This window comes from Erithacus rubecula, assembly GCF_903797595.1.
Source record: "Erithacus rubecula genome assembly, chromosome: 9".
NCBI classification, from domain to species: Eukaryota; Metazoa; Chordata; class Aves; order Passeriformes; family Muscicapidae; genus Erithacus; species Erithacus rubecula.
The window spans coordinates 2,917,084-2,940,807 of NC_136660.1; the positions used below are offsets into that span (position 1 = coordinate 2,917,084).

At 42.1% G+C, this 23,724-nt stretch overlaps 2 protein-coding genes across 7 annotated transcripts in view; both read right to left on the minus strand.

Annotated features, from left to right (window-relative positions):
* The window catches only part of SPOCK2 (SPARC (osteonectin), cwcv and kazal like domains proteoglycan 2), a 163,308-nt gene that overhangs the window by 99,267 nt on the left and 40,317 nt on the right, over positions 1 to 23,724 (minus strand). The gene's annotated exons all lie outside the window — the stretch shown is intronic.
* Positions 1 to 23,724, minus strand: part of MICU1 (mitochondrial calcium uptake 1) — an 83,910-nt gene that overhangs the window by 24,348 nt on the left and 35,838 nt on the right. For 3 of the 6 annotated variants that reach the window (XM_079312136.1, XM_079312137.1, XM_079312139.1), the window contains 4 exons: positions 16,933 to 16,998; positions 15,706 to 15,820; positions 6,509 to 6,591; positions 7 to 204 (listed from right to left, as the gene is read on the minus strand). In XM_079312136.1, coding sequence (XP_079168262.1) covers positions 7 to 204; positions 6,509 to 6,591; positions 15,706 to 15,820; positions 16,933 to 16,998 — 462 coding nt within the window. Of the gene's footprint in view, positions 1 to 6; positions 205 to 6,508; positions 6,592 to 15,705; positions 15,821 to 16,932; positions 16,999 to 22,558; positions 22,614 to 23,724 lie in introns of all 6 variants that reach the window. The other 3 variants (XM_079312138.1, XM_079312140.1, XM_079312141.1) reach the window with 2 other exon arrangements.

The window sequence follows — 23,724 nt, forward strand, 5'->3', positions numbered from 1 at the left end:
CCAAACCTCAAGTTTCAGAATATCGTGCTGCAGCTTGCGCTGGAAGTCCAGGAAGTGGGAGATGGTGAGCTTGCCCTTGAGGTCAGCCCCAAAGAAGTAGGTGGTGAGGGCTGAGTTGAAGCCGGTTTTGAGCGTGTTGCCGGTGGTGGAGCGGTCCCGGTGCCGCATGCCCATGCTGGTTTGGGAACGGATGATGCTCTGCACCTGCAGCACAGGGAGGATGCAACAATCAAACCACCCCAGTCAAGGGCCACTGTGAGGAATCCAAGCTCAGCTTTGTCATCTTTCTTTCTTTTCCTCCTAAAATTCTCAGAAGATACAATGATTTAAAAATTTGGCTGAACTGAAGAGAATCATGGAATGATTCAGGCTGGAAGTGACCTTAATTACCATTTGTTGCAACCCAGAAGCCTGGAAGTTTTGAACTTTCTGTGCTGTCTGACACTGACCCCCTGGCCTTGAAGAAAGCTTCCAAATTTGAGTGATGGAGTTGAAATCACAGGTGTGTAGTTGAATAGAAGTGTGTAATTTCACATGGTGGAGGGTTTGGAATTTGGGATTTTGATAATATAGTAACAGGTATGGGACAAAATGGGGTGTTGTCTCTTGTGGAGGTTCTCTGGATCTCCAGGTGCTCTAAGGCACAACCTTTGGAGCTTTTAGACTTTTACCACGTTGGGTAATCTTAAATAAGCAAAGCAGCTAATAGTTAAAGAGGTTATTTATTACAAAACATATCTTATTACAAAGCACATCACTCTTAACAGTACACAGACAAGCAATAGCAAAAAGCAATGGCAAAGCAGCCAGCAATAAGCAAATGGCTAGAAGCCAGAATGGCTAAAAAGCAAGTGGCTAAAAGCAACAACTTTCTCAAATACATACTCTTATATAGGATTTTTCTAACAAGCTAAGACACAAACTCAAATCACCACTCCTTAACCTATTAGAATTCTAGTTTCTTAGCACACCAGGTTATGTATAGAGCTGTGCATACAATTCATCTTGTTCTACCTAAGAAATGAAAGCAATATTTTTTACTATAACTCTATTATGTTTAAACACTGTCTACAACTGTGGGCCTGGAGCCTCTACTGAAGATATCAGTGTGTTTCAACTTTTATTAGAACACTCACTGCTACTGTGGCATTTGAAACTTTTCACTTACTGAAAGCATTAGAACTCACTTTAAAACTTATTTAATCTCTGCACTCTGATTTCTCTCTGAAGAATTCAGAGAGATCCCTAACTCACTGACTCCAACATCATCCTCCTTTCTTTTCCTGCTAAAATTCTCAGAAGAGACAGTGATTCAAAACTTTGGCTGAACTGAAGAGAATCACAGAATGATCCAGACTGGAAGTGACCTTAAGGACAATTTGTTGGAACCCAGAAGCCTGGCAATTTTGAGCTTTCTGTGCTTTCTGACACTGACCTCCTGGAGAACACTGCTTTTGACTTAAGGCCTTGGAGAAGCTTCCAAATTTGAGTGATGGAGTTAAAATCACAGGTATGTAGTTAAATAGAAGAGTGTGCTTTCACATGGTGAAAGGTTTGGAATTTGGGGTTTTTAGAATATAGTAATAGGTATGGGACAAAATGGAGTGTTGTCTTTTTTTGTCTTCTTCCTCCTTCATAATTTCATGTAATAGCTTTTGGCTGGATAATTAGTGCAGCACTACATCACAGAAGTTTGGTTATTGGGTCAAAAGTATAAATAATAAAGGTGTTAGCTCTTTATTGAACTATTTAGCTTTAAAAGACCTTGTAGCTAGCTAGATTCATCTCCATTTTCCTTACTTTTAGCTGGTAGTTAAAAGTATTATAAAACTCTCTGTACTTTAAATAAAATTGAATAAACAACCAAGTCCAAACAGGAAAAATTTGTCTCCTTCGTGTTCTTAATCCTAACTCTGAATAAAACAACAAAAAAAAAAAAACCAACCAAAACCAAACTACTAAATAATACAACTAATTCATTTACAACCATCTAGTTCCAAAACCCTTCCCACTAGACCAAGTTGCTACAAGCCCCATTCAGCCTGGTCTTGAAGGATAAGGAGCCCACAACCTCTCTGGCCAACCTAAGCTTTGTTTTTTTCAGTCCACTTTAAAGAAAGAAGAGAAGCAAGTGCTTAAAATGAGTTTTAGGAAACAATTCAGCCAGTTTGCACATAAACATTCTGATCCTATCCCTGCTCAGCAGAGCAGCTTCTTCTCAGCAAAATCCCAGGAGATGGGAAAAGCTGCATTGTAGGGAAGAAAAACTCTCCAAATGTTTTAGAGCTCCCACTCCTTTACTGCCCATCCTTGTGAGCTCACAACACATTTCCTTCCCACTCATGCACAAATCCTGAGGTGTTCAACCCAAGGGCACCCTCTCCTTGCTGTCTGTTGCTCTCTGTCACAGCTGGAAGTTCCTCCATCCCTGGGGCTGTGCCACCCAGCACTAAAGGCTCTTCAAAAGAACTTCCCCATCCCATAAAACATGCCAAAAGGTTGATCTTGAAGAATGTGTTAGCCTGAAAATCCAAGAGTGTGTTATTTTAAGGGTTCTGTGCAAATTTAAGGGGGCAGCCAAGCCAAATGCAGCCATCACCTCTCCATCCTCAAGTATTTCACTCAACTATCCAAGTTGATCTGAGTGATTTTTGCTGGGATATGAGAAGACAGGATTATTCTCTGTGTAGTAACTGATCTCTTCCAACAAGACAGCAAAAGGATTCATATTAAGAACAACAAGTTTGAGAAAGAAGGGGAAAAAAGCCACCTGACAACTCAGGCTTCCCAAAGCTCCAGCAAATACATCTGCTTTGCCATCAGCCTCTTCCTCCTGCTGACAAAAGTTGGAAGGGACAAAGAAAAGCAGCTGCCAGGAGCTCCAGCTGTCACAAGGATGCCAGAACCTCATTATTGTGGTATCCAGTGTGTTCAACTTTTTCCTAATGAGAGAGTGAGTGCTGGAACAGCCCCAAAGGGGATGCTCTGGAGGAAAGGGCCATGCTGTTGCTGCTGGGTTCACCTGGCTGAAAATCCTGCAGCTAAACCAGAGACTGCTGGCTGTTCTTCCAATACAAGGAAAATCAAGTTGAGGAGAAAATCAAGAGGAAAAAAGTACAGAAAAGAGGTTTTGAGGCTTTTTGGTCACTCTGATGTGAGGAAGGATGTGGGGTGACCTAATTGTGGCCTTCCAGTGCCTGAAGGGAGCCTGCAGAAAGAAACAATGAAAGACTATTTACAAAGGTAATTTAAAGTGGAAGAGAGGAGCTTTAGACTAGATATTAAGAGGAAATTCTTCTCTGTGTGGGTGGTGGGGCCATGGTAGAGGTTACCCAGAGAAACTGTGGCTGCCCCATCCCTAGAATTATTCCAGGACAAGCTGGACAGAACCTGGAATAACCTGGGATAGTGGAAGGAATACCTGCCCATGGCAGGGAGGTTGGAATGAGATTTTCGTTAAGGTCCTTTCCAAGCCAAACCTTTCAGGAGTTCTCTGATTTTTGCACTGTAAATAGCAACTCCTTAGTTTGCTTTGTGCTCCACTGTTAACTGTGAGCTCTGCATGAAGCACATTTTGGAGACAAATATTTATAAACTGTCTGAAGCAAGGCAATTTATGGGCAGCTTGGAAAAGTGCCCCTGTTTCTACATGAATATTTACCACAGTGCTCCACAGAGCAGCTTCTCCTGGGTGTTATTTCTATGGAATCCTATGGCTCTCTGTTCCTCTCCCATCTGTAACAAGTGCTGGACAGGTTGAGAATCCACCTGTGGGCACTGGAGCCAAAATGACTTAACCAGTCCCTGTTTTGGGTAATCCTTTTAATGCCAGAAAAGCAGGCACCACTGCAAGGAGCTGCCCTCACCCACAGCTCATCAATTGTGCAAGGATGTGGAGCTCTGAGATGCTCCACTGGGTTTTTTTTTAATCATATTTCAGCTTAAGTGTTTGTGATGTTTCATTTTTTGTACCACATGAGGGGAAAAAAAAAATCAATTAAAATAGTTAAAGACTCTAAGAGAAATCACCAGTAACACTGCCTGCAAGTTTTCTACTTTTCAGCCAGCTTTTCTTTAAAAATAGAGGAGCAAACTAACAATTTACATGCCAAAGGATGAAGAATTGAAGGCAATACTGATGCAGGCACCACATTATTCAGGACTAAGCAATAACCACATGCCTCAACAGGATAAAAAAACCTGAAACTCTTCATTAAGGCCTGAAGAAATGAAATGGTTTTTTATTATGAAGCCTCCAACTTAGTCACAAGTTAACTAAATGACTGAAGTAATTTTCTTTCCTGATGAGGAACCTGCTGCTGGCTGCCTCCAAAGACAAAGTGTGAGGGAGGAGTAGGAAATTCATTCCCATGTGCTCACAGCCAGCAGGGATGGAATGATGCTTCCCTGATGGTCCTTTTCTTCCCCCTCTTTTCCCACCCATTCTCCCCAAAATGATGTTGCTCTTTTAAACTGCTGCATAATGCTCTGAGAGGGCCAGTTCCAGCTGCTCCTGCCAGGTAAGATTCACAGGATGGAGCTGCAAATCCTGCCATCCTTCATGCTCTTCTCAAGGCATTTCCATAAGGAGTGAAAAAGAGGATTTATCACATAAACAATTGTTTGTAATCTTGTGTGTTTGCATTATGAGATATATGTGCCTCCCACTGGAGCTGTGTTTGTTCTTGCAGCAAATCAGTATCTTCACAGATATCCTCCTACCTTCCAAAATAGCTCCTTCATCCTCTGATTCTCAGACTCTGGAGGATCAGCCTTCACCCAAATACTCTGATGCTAACCAGGAACTTTATTCTTTTCTATACAGGCAGTGACACATGTAACCAGCTTAACAAAAATACCTTCCCCTTCCTAAGGACTTTTAAGTGACTTAATGCCTGTGTAACTTTCTCTGGCCTACTGGAAGATTTGAAATAATGTAATTCAATTTTGTACCCTCATCTTCATAGAGATTAGGAAACATTTATCCTGTAGAAATGTTCCTTTTTCACTTTACATGGCTCTAATAAAAAAGCCAAACATGACACTGTGTTAGCACCTTGGTATCACTGCCATTTAAGTAGGAGGTTAATTGTTCTCTGCTTCTCCTAAATTCATCTCTCTCCATAATTGATTTCATTCTAGAACATTACAACTACCATAAATCACCATTTGGACTGTTCAATATCATCACCTAGCTGCAGGGGAGTGCTTCTCCAGGCACTGTGCAGATAGAAGGAAGAACAACGATTTTTATTTGGGGAAAGGAAGGAACAGGAACATAACCCCAGGTGAGCATTTCAAGCTGATATCAGCCTGCAGATAAACACAGTCCAGTCTCCCCACAGTCCAAAGGGTGCATCTAAAACCCTGCATTTAGCCAGCTATAGGCCATGGCTCTGGAGCAAGCTTGTGATGATGACATCATACACACAGGTCATAATTTAAGGAGGATGACAGCAAAAGATTAGAAAGGGACAGTATTTCAACAGACCTCCTTTGCCACTAGTTCTTCCCATTTATAGCAAGTGTCCCAAGCACAACCTTGTAGAGACTCCTCTGCAGTTAATTACTCATTGAGCCAACTGATGAGTAAGAATCTGTCCCTGGATTCTCCAGGGCTGCTTCTTTCTTGGGCAACACTTTATAAATGCATTTAAATTTCTTTTTATGAACAGCACACACAGATGATTCAGGATATGATTTCAGGGTGTTTTGAAGCTCCCAATATCTTAAGGCTAGAAATACTCAAGAAAAATCACACTCTTTTGCCTGGGGAAGGCAAATCTTTTCCCCACTGACAGCTCAAGCCTTCAAACTATTCTCACTTGGACATAACCATAAATCACAGCTCAAAGGAAGAGCTCACCAGTATCAGACACAAAGGCTAAACTCATTAAAAAACCTGCAGCAAAGTGCCTGTTGATGAAGCCTTGTAAGAAGTAGAGGACTAATGAAAATAAGCTCTCAATAACACATTTTTGGATTACACTGGAATAAGTGGATAAATTCTCCTCTGAGGCAGACTTACCTTGGCTATCCTCTGAAGACAAAATTAAGGAATGCAGTAGAAGCTGTGAAAGCAGTAGGATGAAAATCCCACTTTATCAGAAGAGTGAAAAAAAGTTTGTTGCCTACCTTGAAGGTGACTTTTTGCAAGGAAATGTTACAGAATCTTAGAATGGTTTGGGCTGGAACTCATCCAGTTCCACCTCCCTGCCACAGGTAGGGACACCTTCCACTAGACCAGGTTGTCCAAGGCCCACCCAACCTGGCCTTGAATATTGGTGACAAAGTCACAGCAAACCTGAGCTTGTACTGCTGGTTGAATGAGAACTTCTCTTAAAATATCCAGTTTAAAGAAACAAAACAGCAGGTACTGAAGCACCACAGCAGAGCACAGAAGGGAAAGGAGCAAACCAGCAGTAAGCACAAATATAAAAAGCAGTAACACCACAGAGGAATGCTGTGTTTATGGCTAAGATGCCACAGCACTGATTGTTCAACTTGCCTGCTCAAACTCTTCCATGTCCACCTCGCCGTCACCGTTCAGATCAAACATCTTAAAGGCAATTTCAAAATTCCTCTGGGGAGCTGGATGAAAAACCCAACAAAACACAAAGCCAGTTAACCAAAACACAAAAGCTCAATTAAAAAAAAAAAGAGCAAAAGTTCTGAATTACTTTATCCAAAAGCAATTCTTTCAATTTTAGTAAGGAGATGCAGCTCTTAGGAACCTCTAGCTTCATGGAGCTTCATGGTGTTCCTTTTACCAAAGGTAAAGAGGAGATATTTCTGGAACATTTATTCTATTTACAGGTGGGAAAAGCTGGAAGGCAAGATGCCATCTGACATTTCTAATGACAATTAACAGAGAATGATGCTGCAGCAAGAGCTCCAGCCTGTTCCATGCAGTCGAACACCAGTTTGGCCAGAGGATGTTCCTCAGGCACTGCACTCTCTGTTCTTCCCATGGGTGAGGAGCAGAATTTGGGCAGTTCTCAGCTCTTCTCTCACTGTAGAAATTTAAACAAATCATGCCCAGCCTGTCTCAGCCCAGTCATGACACTGAGATGAGGTGTGGGCTGGAGCTCACGAGCTGAGACGCTGCTGTACCTCATTTTTCATTGCATTTAGTCTGTGCTGTCATGGCTTATTTAGTCAGAACTGCAAAAGCATTTTGAAAACCCAGCCAACCCCACTCTTTTCCCTGCAGCCCACCACAGAATTTCAGCACATTTCCATTTTGGGCTCTGTACCCCATCAGCATTTGAAGCTACAATGCAGCAAGACAATTTTTTCCCAAATTAAGTTAATACATGAGGATTTATCATGCTCTGCTACTTTCAAATACACACCTCCTACAGGATTTGTGGTGTTTGCTGGGATTTCTAGGGAATCCTTTAGGCTGCAACTAATGCTAAGGCTGTCATCTTAAATGATCAGTTAAAACATAGCTCCTTTTGTAATTTCCCACCCAAATCTAACATAGATCACTGGTGAGGTTCATCCCTCTTTAACCTCATCTGTACAATCAACTTTTAATATTTCCTATTTCAAAGAGTAAAGAGTTTTTGCATCCACTCTTCTGTGGGAAGGAACTTCCCAAATGGGGAAGGGAAAAGGGAGACAAAGAAGAATCACTCAGACAAAAGGAAATGAATCTGGAATTAACTGAACTGGATTTTGGATGATAGTTACAGCTGCAGTTAAAAACTTTTACATTGTGTTTTCCACTTGCTATAATAATTAGCACTTGATCAGGAAAAGATTCACTCTTCCCAAACACTTTGTGCCCAAAATAGATGAATAAGAGCACTGGGGCTGATGGCAGGGACAGCCTGTCACTACCTGCTTGATATACACAGCACACTTGGCCCTGCTGTTATCATCCTTGCACTTCCAATTTCCCCCTGCCAATTCCTCGGGCTTGGAATTCCAGACACCACGTGCAGGAGCAAGTGTCTCATGTGACCAGCAGCACGTGGTGGGTCACCCCCTTTCCACCCCCATCCCTGCTGTGCCTCTGCACAGCTCCTCCCTCCAGCCTTCACTCCCTGTCCCCTGTTAACTCAGTGTTAATTGACCTGGGGACAGCCAGTCCCCAGCACCACCTTCATAATCTCTCCAATGGTACATCGAATTTAAGTGATTAAAGCCTCATCTGTATCCATCTACCATGTACAGTAATTAATTCCTCATTTTCTTAAAGAGCAACAAGCTTCTAACTACCCCCTTGCAATTTTATTCACTTTAATTGCAAGCACTGCATGAAAGCCTGGAGGCAATTTCTTCTTATTAGCCCCAAAATCTGGCACTATGGAAATGGTGTTTCCTCTATAAGGAAGAGGAGGAACAGACAAAATCCTTATCTAGTTACAAGGTTCTAGGAAAAAAGCAATCAACATATATTTCTTACCCCATTTTCTCTATTGAGTGTATAATGATGCTTATTTAAAGATTAGGAAATCTGTTACTCTTTGTGAAAACTGACACAGGTTGGGGTTTTTTCCCTTTCTTTTTTAAGGAAATATATAATTCCATACCCCATTTGTGCAGACACCTGGTGAACAGAGTAAAACACTCACTTGTCCCTCACAAGGGTAATTTCTCTCCTTTTCCATCTCTAAACACACATTTACATGAGCAGTGTATCCAAGCCCCAGAGGAGAACACCACCTCCAAAATTTAAATGAGCAGTTCAGCATGAAAAATCTGCAGGCTCAGTATTTTCTAAAGACAGGGAAGGGTGGCTTTAAATTGGCAAATTCAATTACTTCATTCCTTCAGCTAATAAATGGCATGGCTGGATTCTCCCTTTGATCTACACATCCAGCTCCAATTACCTGTAATGACACTTCAACCCAAACAAAGTGACCCTGAACCAGAGGAACCAGAGGGCACCCAAGACAATTAGCTCATCCCACTCCTGCTCAGGAAGGAATGTTCATTAAGGATGTACATCCCTGATGTCCAGGACTGGATTTATGAGGCCTGGGTGAGATAATTCCTGCCTCTCCCCTTGGCTGTGATGCTTCTGAGCAGGATTTATGTGGGAAGAGCTGCCCTGACAGTGGCCAATCCCACTGTGCTCACCTTGCCCATTACCTCAGACTGTAGCTTCCATTTCCCTTCCTCTTTCTTACATCCCTCAAATTTACAGACCATAAAAGCAGCACACACCAGATTGCCCAGCTAAATGTAGCCTTTCCCTCTCTTTTATTTTGCCCCCCAATTTTACCATTCTCACCTACAGCATCTCTAAATTTCCTCTCTGCCCCCTTAATTAAGATGCCTCCAAACAAACCCAAGGTTCCTCCTGCAGTGGTTTCCAGAGCCATTTAAAGGGATGTCTGGTTTTCATATGGCATGATGCCTGTCTTGATAAGGGAAAACCACCCCTGGATTTTCCCCAAGTGCTCTGCTGCATTCCCTGCTCTCTCTGATGGTGTGAGCTGTCTCCTTGCCCTCCTTTTTGACATTATTAAAAATTGAGACTGTTTCATTGTGACTGATTTCCCTTGGGCAACCAGGCAGGAACTGGTCAGGGCAACTGCAGTTTCTTTTTTAGCTTTATTTCTGTCTTTAGATGTTCAGGAGGAACAGTTAACACAGAAGCATGGAATGGTTTGGGTTGAAAGGGACTTTAGAAATCACCTATTTCCAAACCCTTCCATTAAGTCAACATGGTACTGAAGCCCCAGCACCAGCAGTGAATTCCTAGCCTGGAGATAAATGGAAAGATCTGGTTGAAATCATTCTTTAGATCTGTAATTCCACCAGCTCTCCATGCCAAGTTGCTTTTTCAACTAACCCAGGAAGGATTACTGCAAAGGGCAATTAACATTTTTCTTGATTCATTTGTTCCAATCAAATATTTGGGGACAGAAAGAGTGCAAGTAAAGCAGAAGCCAAATATAGGAATGTTAGAGAGATGAGTGTCCTCCACCAGCAAACAAATAACAAGCAGCAGCACTGACCATGGAAAGAAGCCACTGGGATCCATCAGGGTAAAGCCCCTGGGAAGCTCAGAGGGATGAGATGGGTTGATTAGACATCTTTAAGCCAATTATACCATTTTAAACTATTTTCAATTATTCAATGGACCAATTTGCAGCACTCAATTGCTCTTTACGGCCCTGTACTCTCAGCAAAAGCAAAATGCACTCTGAAACACATTAAAAGCTATCTGATGAGAAAGGCCACATTTCCTTAGTTTTGTGCTCATTTGGGATCTTCTCTTCCCCAAAAACTCAACATTCCACACTTGGACACACCTCTCAGAGTATCTTTCCCTCTGACCTCCAGCAGAGGAAAACAAAAGTCTTAGCACACTTTTGGAGAATACCCATTTCTCCCTTCTCATGGAGCTGGGAATTTCTTTGCCAAACAGGGTGATTTTTTGATCTGGTTTTCAAAGGCTACTCCTTTGAAAACACTGGAATATCTTGCATTTTGGTGGGAATTTATACACAAAGCAGCTCATGACTCCCAAGGCTTAATAACTCCCCAAGAAACTCCAGCACGGCAAGAAAGATCAAGAACTCAGCTGGGAAAAATCAGTCATTGGGAGTTAAATATCCTATGGTTGCCTCTTTTCCATTTATCCCAAAATTAAGAAAAATAGATGTGCAAAGGCCACAGTACCCTGAAAGTGAATCAATCCCAAATTAATACAGTCCTGAAGCACAGACAGCTATCCATAGAATACAGATGGCTGAGCCCCAGCTGCAGTAAATATAGGAAATAAAACCATTAAACTTAATGTTGCAGATATTTTCCTTTCAAATTATTCCACCATTTTAGAAAATGAATCCAAATCATACCAAGTTGGGGTTTTTTTAAAATGTTAATCAACCCAGAAATGTAAGTAACAGGCAGCTAAAAAACTGAGCCCACAGCAGAGACACTGAGCCACAATATCATCAGTTCTAGAGGAAAAATGAGTTATTTCTTCTCAAACAAACAAACAAAAAAAAAAAAGATCAGAACTAACTCTGAAATAATGCAAGTGTATGATCTTGGAGTACTGGGGAGAAATTCTTCCCTCTGAGGGTGGTGAAACCCTGGCACAGGATGCCCAGAGAAACTGTGGCTGTCCCGTCCCTGAATCCCCCATCCCATCACACCACACCAAGGGATGAAGAGATGAACAGAGGAAGACCAGGTGAAGGATGCAGCTGACAGAACCTCCCATGTCCTTATCTGAGTTTTCAAATCACTTGGGAACATCCCAAACTGCCAATTGTGAAAAATCATCCCCATTTCAGTCCTTTTGTCCTTGAGCATGGCACAAGTGGGATGCCAAGCCAGAGAGTTCCCCCTCTGCCAGGAAGCAACCAGGCTTTTGTTTGGAAGTTGGGATATTCCTTGGAAGAGGCTGCTCAGATACATCTTGGAAATGCCACACAGCAGTGACTGGGCTGGCAGAAAGGTAGGAAGATATTCCTGCTCCAAATACTGAGGCTGAGATGGACCCATGGAGGGTCTTGAAAGACTGAAGATACAATTAACATAAACAGGACAACAAACAAAAATAGTCCTGTAAGCTCAAAGCAACCTTTTCTTGTGGAAATTAGTGAAGATTAACCATCACTGGTGAAGATTTCACTCATGGCAGGGATGGGGCTGAAGATTTTCCTGTCAGTCAGGAATAATTTAATCAGAACAGTCATGGTGCAAAGAGACCCTGGAGATCCCGGTGTGGGAGAACAAGTCCCTCCATCCCAGGGTCATGCACAGAGCTCAGTAGCTGGCCAGAACATAATTTCCAGAGTTAGATGGCTTGGCATTTATTTCCTAAATACAGCACAGAAAAAAAACCAACGGAGATGAATCTACCTTAAGTGAGAGTTACCTGCTCTGATAGCAGAAGAATCTGCAGGTCTGCTATGAGAGCCCTGGCAAAAAGCTAATTACTGTGGCTTCAGCCAGTGTTATTTAACCCTCCTGCCAGGAGGATTAAATCCAGACACAGCAATAGCCCAACTGTGGAAACAACACCAATTTATTCTTTTAATGCCCTGCTCTCTTCAGTACCTGGTAATGAAGGCAGAATTACTGTGCCCTGACAATGGACCCCATTTGCTGGGAATCTGCAGTCACTGGCAATGGAAAAGCTCTTTTTCTCCTTCCTCCCTTTGTTTTGCAAGTCCCAAAGCAAAAACCTCTTGGGTGAGGGAAGCCATGTCTTTGCTTTCCTATGACATTCAAAGGATCCAGGGGAAATTCCATCAGAATTTGCTCATCTTTCTACCTCTGCCCCAAAACATGAGGAGCAGCTGAAGCAACAGAAACCGTGGAGTTTCCTCAAGGCCCCTCAGCTCTCATTGCCTTTAGCAGAAGGCTGACTTTCAGAAGCAGCTAAATGCTATTTTATTAGTTGTTTTAAAAATAAATTCTCACAGAAACACGAACAGACAGTGCTGAGGCGAGAAATGGCTCGTAAATAAGATACAGTGACAGACTCATTTTCTGAGCAATGTGCAAACAGCTGCCTGAGAGCAACATGAAATGGAGCCACCAGCCCTCCCTCCTACTCTCACTCCCCATTTCACAGAATTCAGCCGGAGGGAGCTGTAGGTCAAGCTGCAAAGAGAACAGAAACAAGAGTATGGGTACACACTCTGTCTTGGGTTGCAATACAGGATGTGGCCAGCAATGTGTATTCTGTCACCATCTGTTGAAGCTGGGTGGGGCAGTGACCCTGATCTCCTGGCACATATTCTCTGCTAATGGGCCATCTTCAAACCAGCTGGGGCAATCATCTTTATCTTTCCACAACCCATCCTCCCTCCAGGAGATATCATCTGCTGCTGGGACATTGAGTCCCAGTGCATGACTGATAAAATTACATCATCCCACTGGGAGATGCTCCAGCCAGGGGAGGAGCCAAGCCTTTCCCACCCAGATAAAAACTGAGATTTTGAACAGCAAGTTATCCATCTTTTCACTGGATTCCAGAGGAAAGCCAGACCTTTCCACATCATCCCTGGACCTTCAGAGGAAAACTGCACCTTCTACAGGAGCACTGCTCCAGCTGAACCACATCTGCCACTGCAGGAGGATGCAGCCACCATTGAATGGGACTGCTGCCAACACCCTGACTGACTGACAGGGTGTCAGCTTGGATTCTGACTCTGGCAGTGTTTTGGGATTGTTCTTTGTAATACTGCATTTCTATTTTAATTTTCCTAGTAAAGAACTGTTATTCAAAATTCCCATATCTTTGCCTGAGAGCCCCTTAATTTCAAAATTCTAATAATTTGGAGGGAGGGGGTTTATATGCTCCATTTGAAAGAGAAGCTTCTGCCTTTATTGGCAGATACCTGTCCTTCAAACCAGGACACACTCCCAATGCCCAGCTGACCACAAGGACACAGAGCCATGGGGGCTTCTTGTTTCCCAAGGCTCTCATTGATCAGTTTGGAGTCCAAACCAAACCATGAATGATCTCCCCCTATCACTCTCTCTCCTGCCTCCCACCCCCTGACCCAATCTCCCACTCCCCCTTTGGATTATCCTGCTTAGTGCTCAATATGCCACCTTCCTTCCCCAATATTTGTTTGGTTTTATCCATGTGATGTTATCTACAGCTCCACCTTGTCCAGACACTTCCTTACTGTTCGGGTTATTTAAACACAGGGAGAAAACCAATATTGAAGTGTCACATTTAAGATTTACTTTCCTCATTCTATTTTATTTATTTCCTAGGGAAAAGAACCCAATCAGGAACTACTGGATTCCTGTAAGGCAATGTTCACTAGTCAGAGAGAAAACCAGTGGGGTGCAACAGTGAGTTTTCTATTTAGCCACAGGGTAAGGTTTTGGTTGGGAGTTTATTTTACAAAAGCAAATGCTTTAAAAATGAAACCCAAACTCTACCTCTGGGGAATCACTGTTTAACATGAGCTCCAGAGACATTCCTCCATCTTCAGTAATTATTCAGCAAACTCCCCAAATGTCTGCAAGTGAGCCTGAAAGCCCTGGACTTTTTTTCCTTGCCTTTTTTTTTTTTTTAATTTTCCTGCCTTGCCCACTCTTTACATTTAATCTAACTCCCCCATAACTGTGGACATGCACAAAAACCCAAGAACAAGAGGGGAAAAAAAAACCTGTCTCTCCCTTACAGCCTCCAAAGCAAGGTGGTCTTTTCCTTTTATTCTCACAACAAACAAGATAAAGCAAAGCAAGAGCAATTTCTCTTACTGCTGCCTATGGAAGCACATTAAATTAATTTTGTGCCCTGTGTACTTGATTAGGGTGTTGTTCACCACCAGCACAACCATAAAAACAAGGGCAAGAGTGTTTTCCAAACCACACTCAGTAATGTGATCCCAGAGGTTGGAGAGTTCATTGTCATCTGTGGGGGCTCAGATGAAAAGCCCTCATTACACAAGTGAATACCTGAAATCGTTTTGGCACAGCCCAGATGAATGTAAGAAAGGAACAGCAAAGGTCCTAAGAGCCAGTTCTGAGACTCAGTCAAATAAAAAAAAGCAGATTAAAGTCATAAAACAAATTCCCTGGCTTGAACCAGTTTTATCTCTCTGTTTGTTTTCACAACATGAAGGTCACACACAAGTCTGCCCCTGCCATGTCCATTTGACAACAAACAAGACCTTGAGCATTGCTGCTTCCCAGGAATAGATCCTCAGTAAATGAAGAGCTGCCTCTCATGTCTCCTGTTACAACATGCAAGAACATGGGGGGAGAAATAGAGCACCTGTTGCTGTGACAAAACATCAGTGTAAAACTGATGTAAAACTGAACAGCACTGGGCAGGCAGCAGTGGGCTCTGCAGGTAACTGGGAAACATCCAATTTTATAAATTCTACAAATCAGCATTGAATACATACTTAAAAGATTACATGGCCAAGTTTTCTCTTTTTAAATCTGAAAATACAATGTCTCAAATTCATTTGGACAGTGGTTTATTCCCCTTACCCCACGTTTTCTAATGGGGCTGAGAAACTGCCATTGACTTTGCTGTTTATGACACAGCACCTCCCAAGCAGTCAGAGCAGCTCTGCAAATGAGGTTTTGAGCTTGACTTCCACGTGAAGAAAGTCTAGAAATGCCAGTTGACATTACCAAAGGCTTCAGTTTCACTGGTTCCTGCCAGCAATGTAAACGTTTCAGCACTGGCACTCAGAGTACAGATGATTTTGCTGGAACAGATTAGCAGATCATGGAAATATCACAAATGCAAGTCAAGTGCAGCAGGGTGAAAAGACAGAAGGTATCTGATGATACTTGCTGAAATGTAAACAGCTTAACTTCTCTCCTCATTGGATTACATCACTCACAAACCCCAGCTCACCCAAGTGAAAATACAGCTGGAAAAGGGAGTTTGGAGAGGCTGTGAAACCAGTGAAAAGCTGGAGATCTGTGTCCATCCAAATCCAAGAATATCACATGAACACGGCTCCATTTACAGATCTGAACAGCAGGTCAAGTGACTCATTAAAAAAAAATTTGTCACATTTCAAAATGAGAAATAAATCTTCAGAAGTCATGGATCTGCTTGTCTCTTTGAAGCACTGGAAGCTCAGGCTAAACCACATGAAGCAACAGCAATTGCTCAGCTCGAGTTGCAGGCAACCAAGAAGGCCTTTTAGGGAAATGTATGTCAACAAGCTACTGCTTGTGAACCCTGAAAAGTTAAAAAAAAACAGGAATTGCAGGGGAAATCCCTACAGTACTTACTGGAAAGGACTGTGGTGAGGAAGATGTAGTCAGAAAAAGAGATGAGGCCACACTCTCCGAGCGCGTAGAAAATGCTGTCCTCGTCGGCAAACTTCTCCCTCTCCTGGGACAACTTCTGCACACCCCAAAGAGAGGACACAAAGCACCAGATGAGACAGAGAAATGAAGGCTTGACTTGTATCCTCAGCACCAACAAGCCATTCCATGGACACACACACCCCTACTATCTCCATCCATATCCAGGGGACCTTTTCCAGCCTTTGGGTATGTTCAGAACAGTTCTGCAAAGATCTGTGCTTCCCCATCTCCAGTGGGGGACAAGGAATTGCACTGGATTTGTTTGTTGGTTCAGCCGAAACACACATAAAACTATGGCCTTTTTGCTTAAAATCTTTCAGATTAGTGGTAAAAAATTCAGACTTTAATACAGGATTTGTATTTCACTGACAGCTTTTTAGTTAGACTGTTGTAGAAAAATGCCAAGAAAGGACTATTTGACACAAGTCAAAAGTCTGATCAAAGTTATCCAAACTGCATGTGGGTGAGAGATCACAGGGAGGACCAGGCCTGAAACCAAACTCCATCTCCCTCTTGCTCCAGTTCTTTTCCATTTATCATCTCACAATATCTGACTAAGCCAAAAATTCGAGTCCCTTTGATCCACAGAACCCCCAAAGGCTGAAAATGATCCATAAAACTGTTAGGGAATCCACGCTGGTGACCCACTTTAAGGACACAGTAGGAGGAGGCACACACACTCACACAGAGGAGAATCCAATTAATACAAAGGAGAGTAGGGGTGGGTGAGGTTATCCCATGGAAACCAGGCCATGCAAGCACACGCAGGCACGGTGAAAGCAAGGCTGGATTTAGGAATGGTTTTAGGAAAAACCACTGACAAACACCACCACACGAGGGTCCAGCTCCACAACTGTCCCCCACTGTTACCTCTGTCTAGCGGAGATCCCACCATATACAAGATAAAGGAAAGAAAACTGGTTAACCAACAATAAAACAAGCAGGCAAAACATCACATCAAGTTGAATGGTTAGGCTTGCCAAGAGCAAGGAAAAGTTTGGAGCAACCAGGTGGTTGCTGTGACTGGAAGCCTATGGAGATATCCCAGCAAGTGTTAGCTCATAGCTACTCCACTGTCTGCAGCTGATGGCTCTCATCCACCTCAGGGTTTTTGGTTTTTTCTTTTTTATTTTTGGAGCAAGAACTCACCATTATTTGTGATTGCAGAGTGGGGATGAGCTCAGCTAATAATTTAGATGAAAATTTAACCTGTATCTGGCTTGGAAACCACAAGAAAAGAAACAAAAATAATCACACAGATCACCAAAAACACCACAGTTTCCAGGGAAAAATAGTTCAGCTCTATTGATCACATAAAATTGTTCCCAGTAACTCTGCCTTTACCACCTGAAGAGCACCAGGAATTTAATAAGAGATGAGTCACTACCAGCAGACAACATACTAATGGCCTTCATTTGATGCAAGATAACAGCCATTTATGCTTATGGGGTACCAGGTTGAAATATCATTTCCACTAAAAATGGCTTTGCTTCCATTCCTGTAGAGATGGATCCAAAGCAAAGATTACATCAATGCTGATGTGAAGAACAAATATCTGGTTTTCCTTTGAACCAGAGGCAGGATTTGGGGAGAAAGCAGCTCCCTGGGACTGCTGCTGGAGGTGTTGCCAGCAGCATCTCACCTGCTCCTGTGATTTATTGTCTCTCCCTCTGATTGCCTCTCTTGGGCAGCATTGATCAAAAACTACCCATTAGCATCTTGCTCGAAGAATCCCATGAAAAAGTTCCAGAAGGTGGTTTATTAATTTTTATGGGGTTTTTTTTCTGCACTTAAAATTCATAGTCAGCATCAAACAGCTCAAAATATTCATCATCAGAGGAAAGCACATCCATAGATTAACAATAAAAAAAGGATATTAAATTAGTTGGTGTCTGAAATAAAGACAGAGGGGAGGGAGAAGCATTTAACCATTTGTACCTCACTCTGAGCAAACATAGTAAAAAAGTGTTGTTTATTTATATTAAAACCAGCATCTACTTGTCACTAACCCAGGGAACACAAGCTGTAACTACAGTGCTCAGTTGCCTGTCAGTCGTGGAAAAAGGAATTTCTCCCACTGATTTTAAGAGAAAATAACAACTGCCCTGATCAATCAGATTTTCAGGTTCCCAGCTGTAGAACAAAAGCTTTAAAAATTTCCCAACTCTCCAATCACTTTCCTCTGTCTCACTGACAAGTGTTTGATTGCTTTCCATGAACTCTGTGGGAAGCTCACCCACTATGGGAAAGGCTCCTTTTCCCAGGAGTTGTTCCCCACCATGAAACATTATTGAAAGGAGTGATACATAACCTCCAGGAAAAAATAATATAAAAGAAATCAATTCACCTACTTCACAAAGCACAACGTGGGTTGTTGCTATCCCTCAAAGTTCAAGGTGACACTAACACGTCAAACCATCCTTTCCCACCTTCCCTCCAGCCAGAAAGGTAATGCATGGTACCAGAACACCCAGGGAAAACTCCCTTTCCAAACCTCCACCTTCTGTTAGAGACAAGTCATCTCCACAAATTAATTATCCACACCCTTTTGTATCTGAACACAAGGTAATTCTCAAAGTGCTCATGTTTTCCACTTAATACTTTTTCCATGTTAAATCCACTCCCAAAACCAAAGTAATTGGCTAAGATCATTCAGCATAAAAAACCCATTTAAACCTGAGCATTCACAAGTAAGCAAGCCATGGGGAACATTTTACAATTATGATGTATTTTTTAATCAAGCAGTAGATTCATATTTAACAAGCACACAGATGAGCAGACATCCATATTAACATGTAAAAAGAAAAAGAAATCCAAATATCTCAGTGCTTTTGGCACAAGCATGGCTGTGTAATTCAGTGAGAAGCCACCAGTCCAGTCTCAGTGGAACAAAACTTGTGACAGGTGCACAGGCAGATTCTCTTACAGTTCTAGACACTGATAACAGGTCAAAAAAACTCAAATTCAAGATACAGAGCTTGGTTTGCCTTCCCAACTCAGGCTCCAAGCTCAATCAGCACCAGGATGTGGTTTAAGAGATCAATGCAGTGACCAAGCTCCCCCAAACCCATTTGTGTGCTGCATGCAGGCAATCCCTAGAATTTTTTATGTACAGGCTGGCTGCAAAGCACCCAAAAACACATCACAAAATTCACATACTCCACCCCAAAACTGATCTGCTGCTGGAGCCTCCCTTAAGTTAAGGGCATGGTACAGCTGCCAAGTAACAAAGGATTGGTGGAGAAACCCCACGGAATCTTTGTGTTCCCCACCAAATATTACCTTTATTTTGGATTTTAAAATTGTTTTCCCAGGGCTGAGTGAGGAGTGAAACAAGGTAATATTGAATTATGCGTATCTGGAAGATAAAGGTGTATTTTTGCAAGTGGGGGGATGCCCATGGTACAGATGGACACATGGTTCTGGTGCTCCCATCCCTAATGCAGGTCTAGAAAATCCTGACCACCTAAATCCTGGCAGCTCCACTTCATCTGGCATTCCAGAAATTATAGCATTTAATTTGGGAACAACACAGTCTTGGGAAGTCTTGAGAGCTGCCAATTTGGGTTTCCATCTGGAGAAGGAAATGACACTTTGGGCAGGTTTTCTCCTTTAACTCACATTTCAGCACCACATTTGCACTTCCATGAACCACAGCTCCAGGAATTTATCAGCCTTTGTGACTGCTTACAACTTCCAAAACAATAATAAAATAAATATCCATGAGAGAGAATGATATTTCTCCAGAACCAGGAAGCAATTTTATCAATTAGATGAAGAATAAACCACCTTTTATTGACAAACATCATTGTACTTGCTTTGTTCCTTTGGAACATGAACACTTTCAGGTGACCAATATTTCTGTGAGCAAATACAAACCCATGAGTGCAGAGTGAAGTCACCTGGGTGCAAAGCAATTCTCTTTCAGTCCCAACTGACCACCTTCAGTTATGGAAAACATTGAAATAAGACATCTATTCAAGTATTTTTTTTCATGGTTAACTGTAGGCATGTGGGAAAAGAAGTCCTATTTTCCAGCAGGACAGGTGTGGATTATTGCAGCTTTTCCCAAGCAGAGCTGTTGAAAATCCAGGGAAATATATACTAAGACTTGGTAACAGACAAGGAAAAATCTTTAATAAATTCCAGTGCAAACCAGCTTGCTGTGGTAATTAAAAATATTAATATTTTCAACTCTGTCTGCATCAAAACACTGAACTGAAAAAACAGAGGATTTTAAATTTTTCTCTGTTTTAAAAAATTAAGATTTAAACTTTAAAGAGGCATAGCAATGTATCTAGAGATTTCAGGCACTTCACTTTTATTTAACTGGATAAAGAAATAAAAAGGCTTTCAAGATCAGATTTTAAAACTGAGCCTTTCAGCCCAAACATTGAAAAGTCCTTTAGGGAAAAAAAAGATGGTCCCCCTGCACCACAACACACAGACAAAAAGGCACTTGGGGGGAAAAATGAGGGATTTAAGAGTTTTTAAAGCCAGTCCTATAATGATGCAAAATAAGTAATTTTTAATGCACTGCCTGGCTTTTTAATATCACTTTTTCTATATAATGAAATAAGAAAAAAGGGTTTGAGGCTGTGATGGAAACAGCACAAGAACCTTTTGAAACTGATAAGCCTCTTTTAGCCATGGGAAAGCTCATATTATCTGGAATGATAATTTATTATGAAGTCTGCACACCAACACAGGCAAACACGAACAGATTTTTTATGGCAAGTTTTGGTGGCTGAGTGCTGACCTGAGAAAATGCTTAAAATTTACTCTTGGAAGATAATTGGCAGATAATACCTTTCATGAGTATATTTTAACCAAAAACTTTTGATTTTGGGGGGTTATTTTATCTGAGTATCTACAGAGGGGCACAAAAATACAGAGCTGGACATGGGTGAGGATGTCCTGTACATTGTCTCACTTTAAATTTGAGCACATCCAGAGATGGAAAATCTGAGGAGCAATTATTACTGCAGGTGGACTCCTGTGACTGGAAAGAGAAATCTGCATTCCCTCCCTTCCAGCAAGGCTGTAAATATTCCAACCACCTTTCAAACAAAGGGCACCTGAAATGCAAGGCCAGCATTCTGTACAACCCAGAAAATGAATGACACAGACTTTCCCAACCCTGGGCAGGCAGCAGAGCCACTCATGCAAGGGAGAAACCCCTGCAGGAAAAGCAAATAGGAAATGCCTTGGAAAAGGGACAGTCTACACTTGTGCTCCCCTCAGCCCTCTGCAGGGTAATGAAATCACAATCTGCACAAGCACTGGGGCATTTTGCATTGAAATTTAATGGGCAGGATTGATTAGGGTCCTTGATGGCTCACATCAAGCTTCTAAAATGAGTTGAGCTTTGCCACCTTTGAATTTAAATGGCTGTTTAGGTCTCTGATGGAAATTGGGATGCTGCTCTCCCTCATCTCAGCCTGCATTACCTAGATGAACTCATTGTTCGTGAACTCTGCTCCTTCTCTCAGGAAGAAATCCCAGTGTCAATGGACACGAGGAGGGAATAATAATTCTCTATAAATTCTCTATTATTAAACATTAGCTCAGTTGATGAGGTTGGGGCTGAACATTGGGTACTCACCATCCAAAATCGTGCCCATTTTCTTTCCCTCTCACTGTCCTTTTTTTTTAAACTTGCTTCTCCCATCCAGATTTCACTTCCTTTTGTAGCCAAGTGAGTTCAAGCATCTCCTGAAACATTCCCTGCTTCTCCATCCATCCCCTTTCTCCCCACTAACACCATGTCACCCAAGGACAGAGCTCTCAGAGCTCCACTTTGTGTCCCTCAAGCATTAAGCATTAAGCTAACATGAGGAAAACTATCAAAGATATTTAAGCCAGAAATACCCCAGAATCCATTTTTGATTAAAAGACTGCATGCACCCACTGAGGACTTATTACCAAGTTGTTTATTTTTCCCCAACTTTCCCTGTGGATTTCATTAAGGTCACAAAGCTACAGGGCAAATTCAAAGTGCTTAGAGATATTTTCCTCTTTACTTACTAATATTGAATTAATTCCCCTTTGGTTTCTAGCTCTTTTTTTAAGAATTACAACAATTAAATAGCTTCTTCCTAACATATTCTTTAATACAGTTCACTCTACATAATTCTATTACTTGAAAAACTCGAGTTTGCAAATTAAACCTTTCCCAAACCTACACACCTTCAAATAGATGACATTTCCCCAAAGCATTTGGCCAGGGAATCAAACTAACTTTGTGGCCTCAAGGGAAAAACACTATTTTCCAGCAGACCCAGCTCTATCACAGTCTCATCCAGCTGCAAGATAAGACAGAAGCCTCAGAGGACACTGTGAAACCAGGAGGGCAGGGAGATGCACATCTGAGCTTTGCTCAAAGCAAAGTTCCTGCTAACAGAGCCAGGTATTAATGGTTACCCTGAGGACTGTTCCCTCCACAAGCCAAGCTCAAGTGTTCTGAAATAAATCCTTCAGGCTGAGGATCAAGGAGAGCACTCAGGAGTATTGATCAGAGGAACAGGGAGAAGAGGTGAGTGTACACTGTCCCTTTCACATGAGAAGTGCATATTATGAGGTCTGAAGCACAAACTAATCAAAGCACATGCTGTCTGCTTTGTACCTGCCAGAAATCCTGGTGGGAAGGGAGAGGGTTAGAAAAGGGAAGAAAATGAGGGAATGCTTGGTTACACCAAAAAAACCCACAAACCAGAATTAGAATAAAGACAAGTATCAGAGATATTAGCAACTGGAAGAAATATCCTCTGGGTACCTGGAAACCAGAACAAAAGAGGACAAAGAACAACCAGGAGATTTTAGTAGGAGCCCTGTGGAAACAAGCAGCAGAATTAGGGATACAAAAAGGTAACAGCAAGTAGAGTTTTGTCAAAGCTAAAATACACCACAGAAGTTTGGTGGAGGAGGTAGGAAAGAAAGACACTTGCTCTGTACCTAAAGCAGCCCAGGTGCCCAGAGGGATGTTTGTGCTCTGTGTTAGAAGGAATTAAGAATTTTCTTTGATGAAATCCAGTTTTATTAAAAACAAACCAAGAAAATAATTTGCACAGTTCAGTGTCCACACAGGTCCCAGCAAACAGAGAAACAACAGAACTAACTCAAGCAAACAGGAGGGTCAATTTGGCTGGGAGGGGGAAGTCAACAAAGAAACCAACCAATGTGGACAGGGTGTCAGCAAAGAAAGCCAAGAAGATAAAAACCTTCCCAGCTCAGCTTTGCTGGTTATCTGCAATAAACTGCATCTCTGCTTGATTCCACAAAGCCACAGGCAAGGATTTTGTCTCACCACTTTCTTACAACACTTTTAGGGATGGCAGAGGACTGTTCATACAGATCAGTGTAAGGTTATTATCCATGTAAAAAGATGCCTCCTGGTTATTATGCAAATACTACTTGTGCTGAGATCAGAGGGTGAAGGGTTTTAAAAGCAGGAAATCTGAAGTTGGACACAGACATTTGCCATGGATTATGGACCAGAATGGCTAAACACTTCAAGGTGTCTCCAAGCAAGCCATAACCCAGCCTCACCAGCTGGGGACACATTCATTTCACAACAGATGCTGGCAAGACCTCACACAGCTGCATTTAGAGAACTCCTCACCTGTTTTCATTGCATTTAACCTGGAGAATATCCCAAGTGTCATTCAAGTGCACCTGCACTTTATGTTGCTCTTTACTGAACTGTAATACTGGCAGAATTTAGAGTTGCATCCTTTGGAATTAAGGTTTCAGAGGCACTTAAACCTCCAGGGAACTCAGAGATTCCCTGACCCAGTGTCTGCCTCCTGAATGACTGCAGGACTTTAGCCTTGTCTCACTTGCTGCAAGTTTGGGTCTGTGGTAGCTCATCACACTCTCACACAGCTTATCACACCTGGAGCATCATGCTCCAGGCAGAGCCCATCCTCAGAGGATGGGATC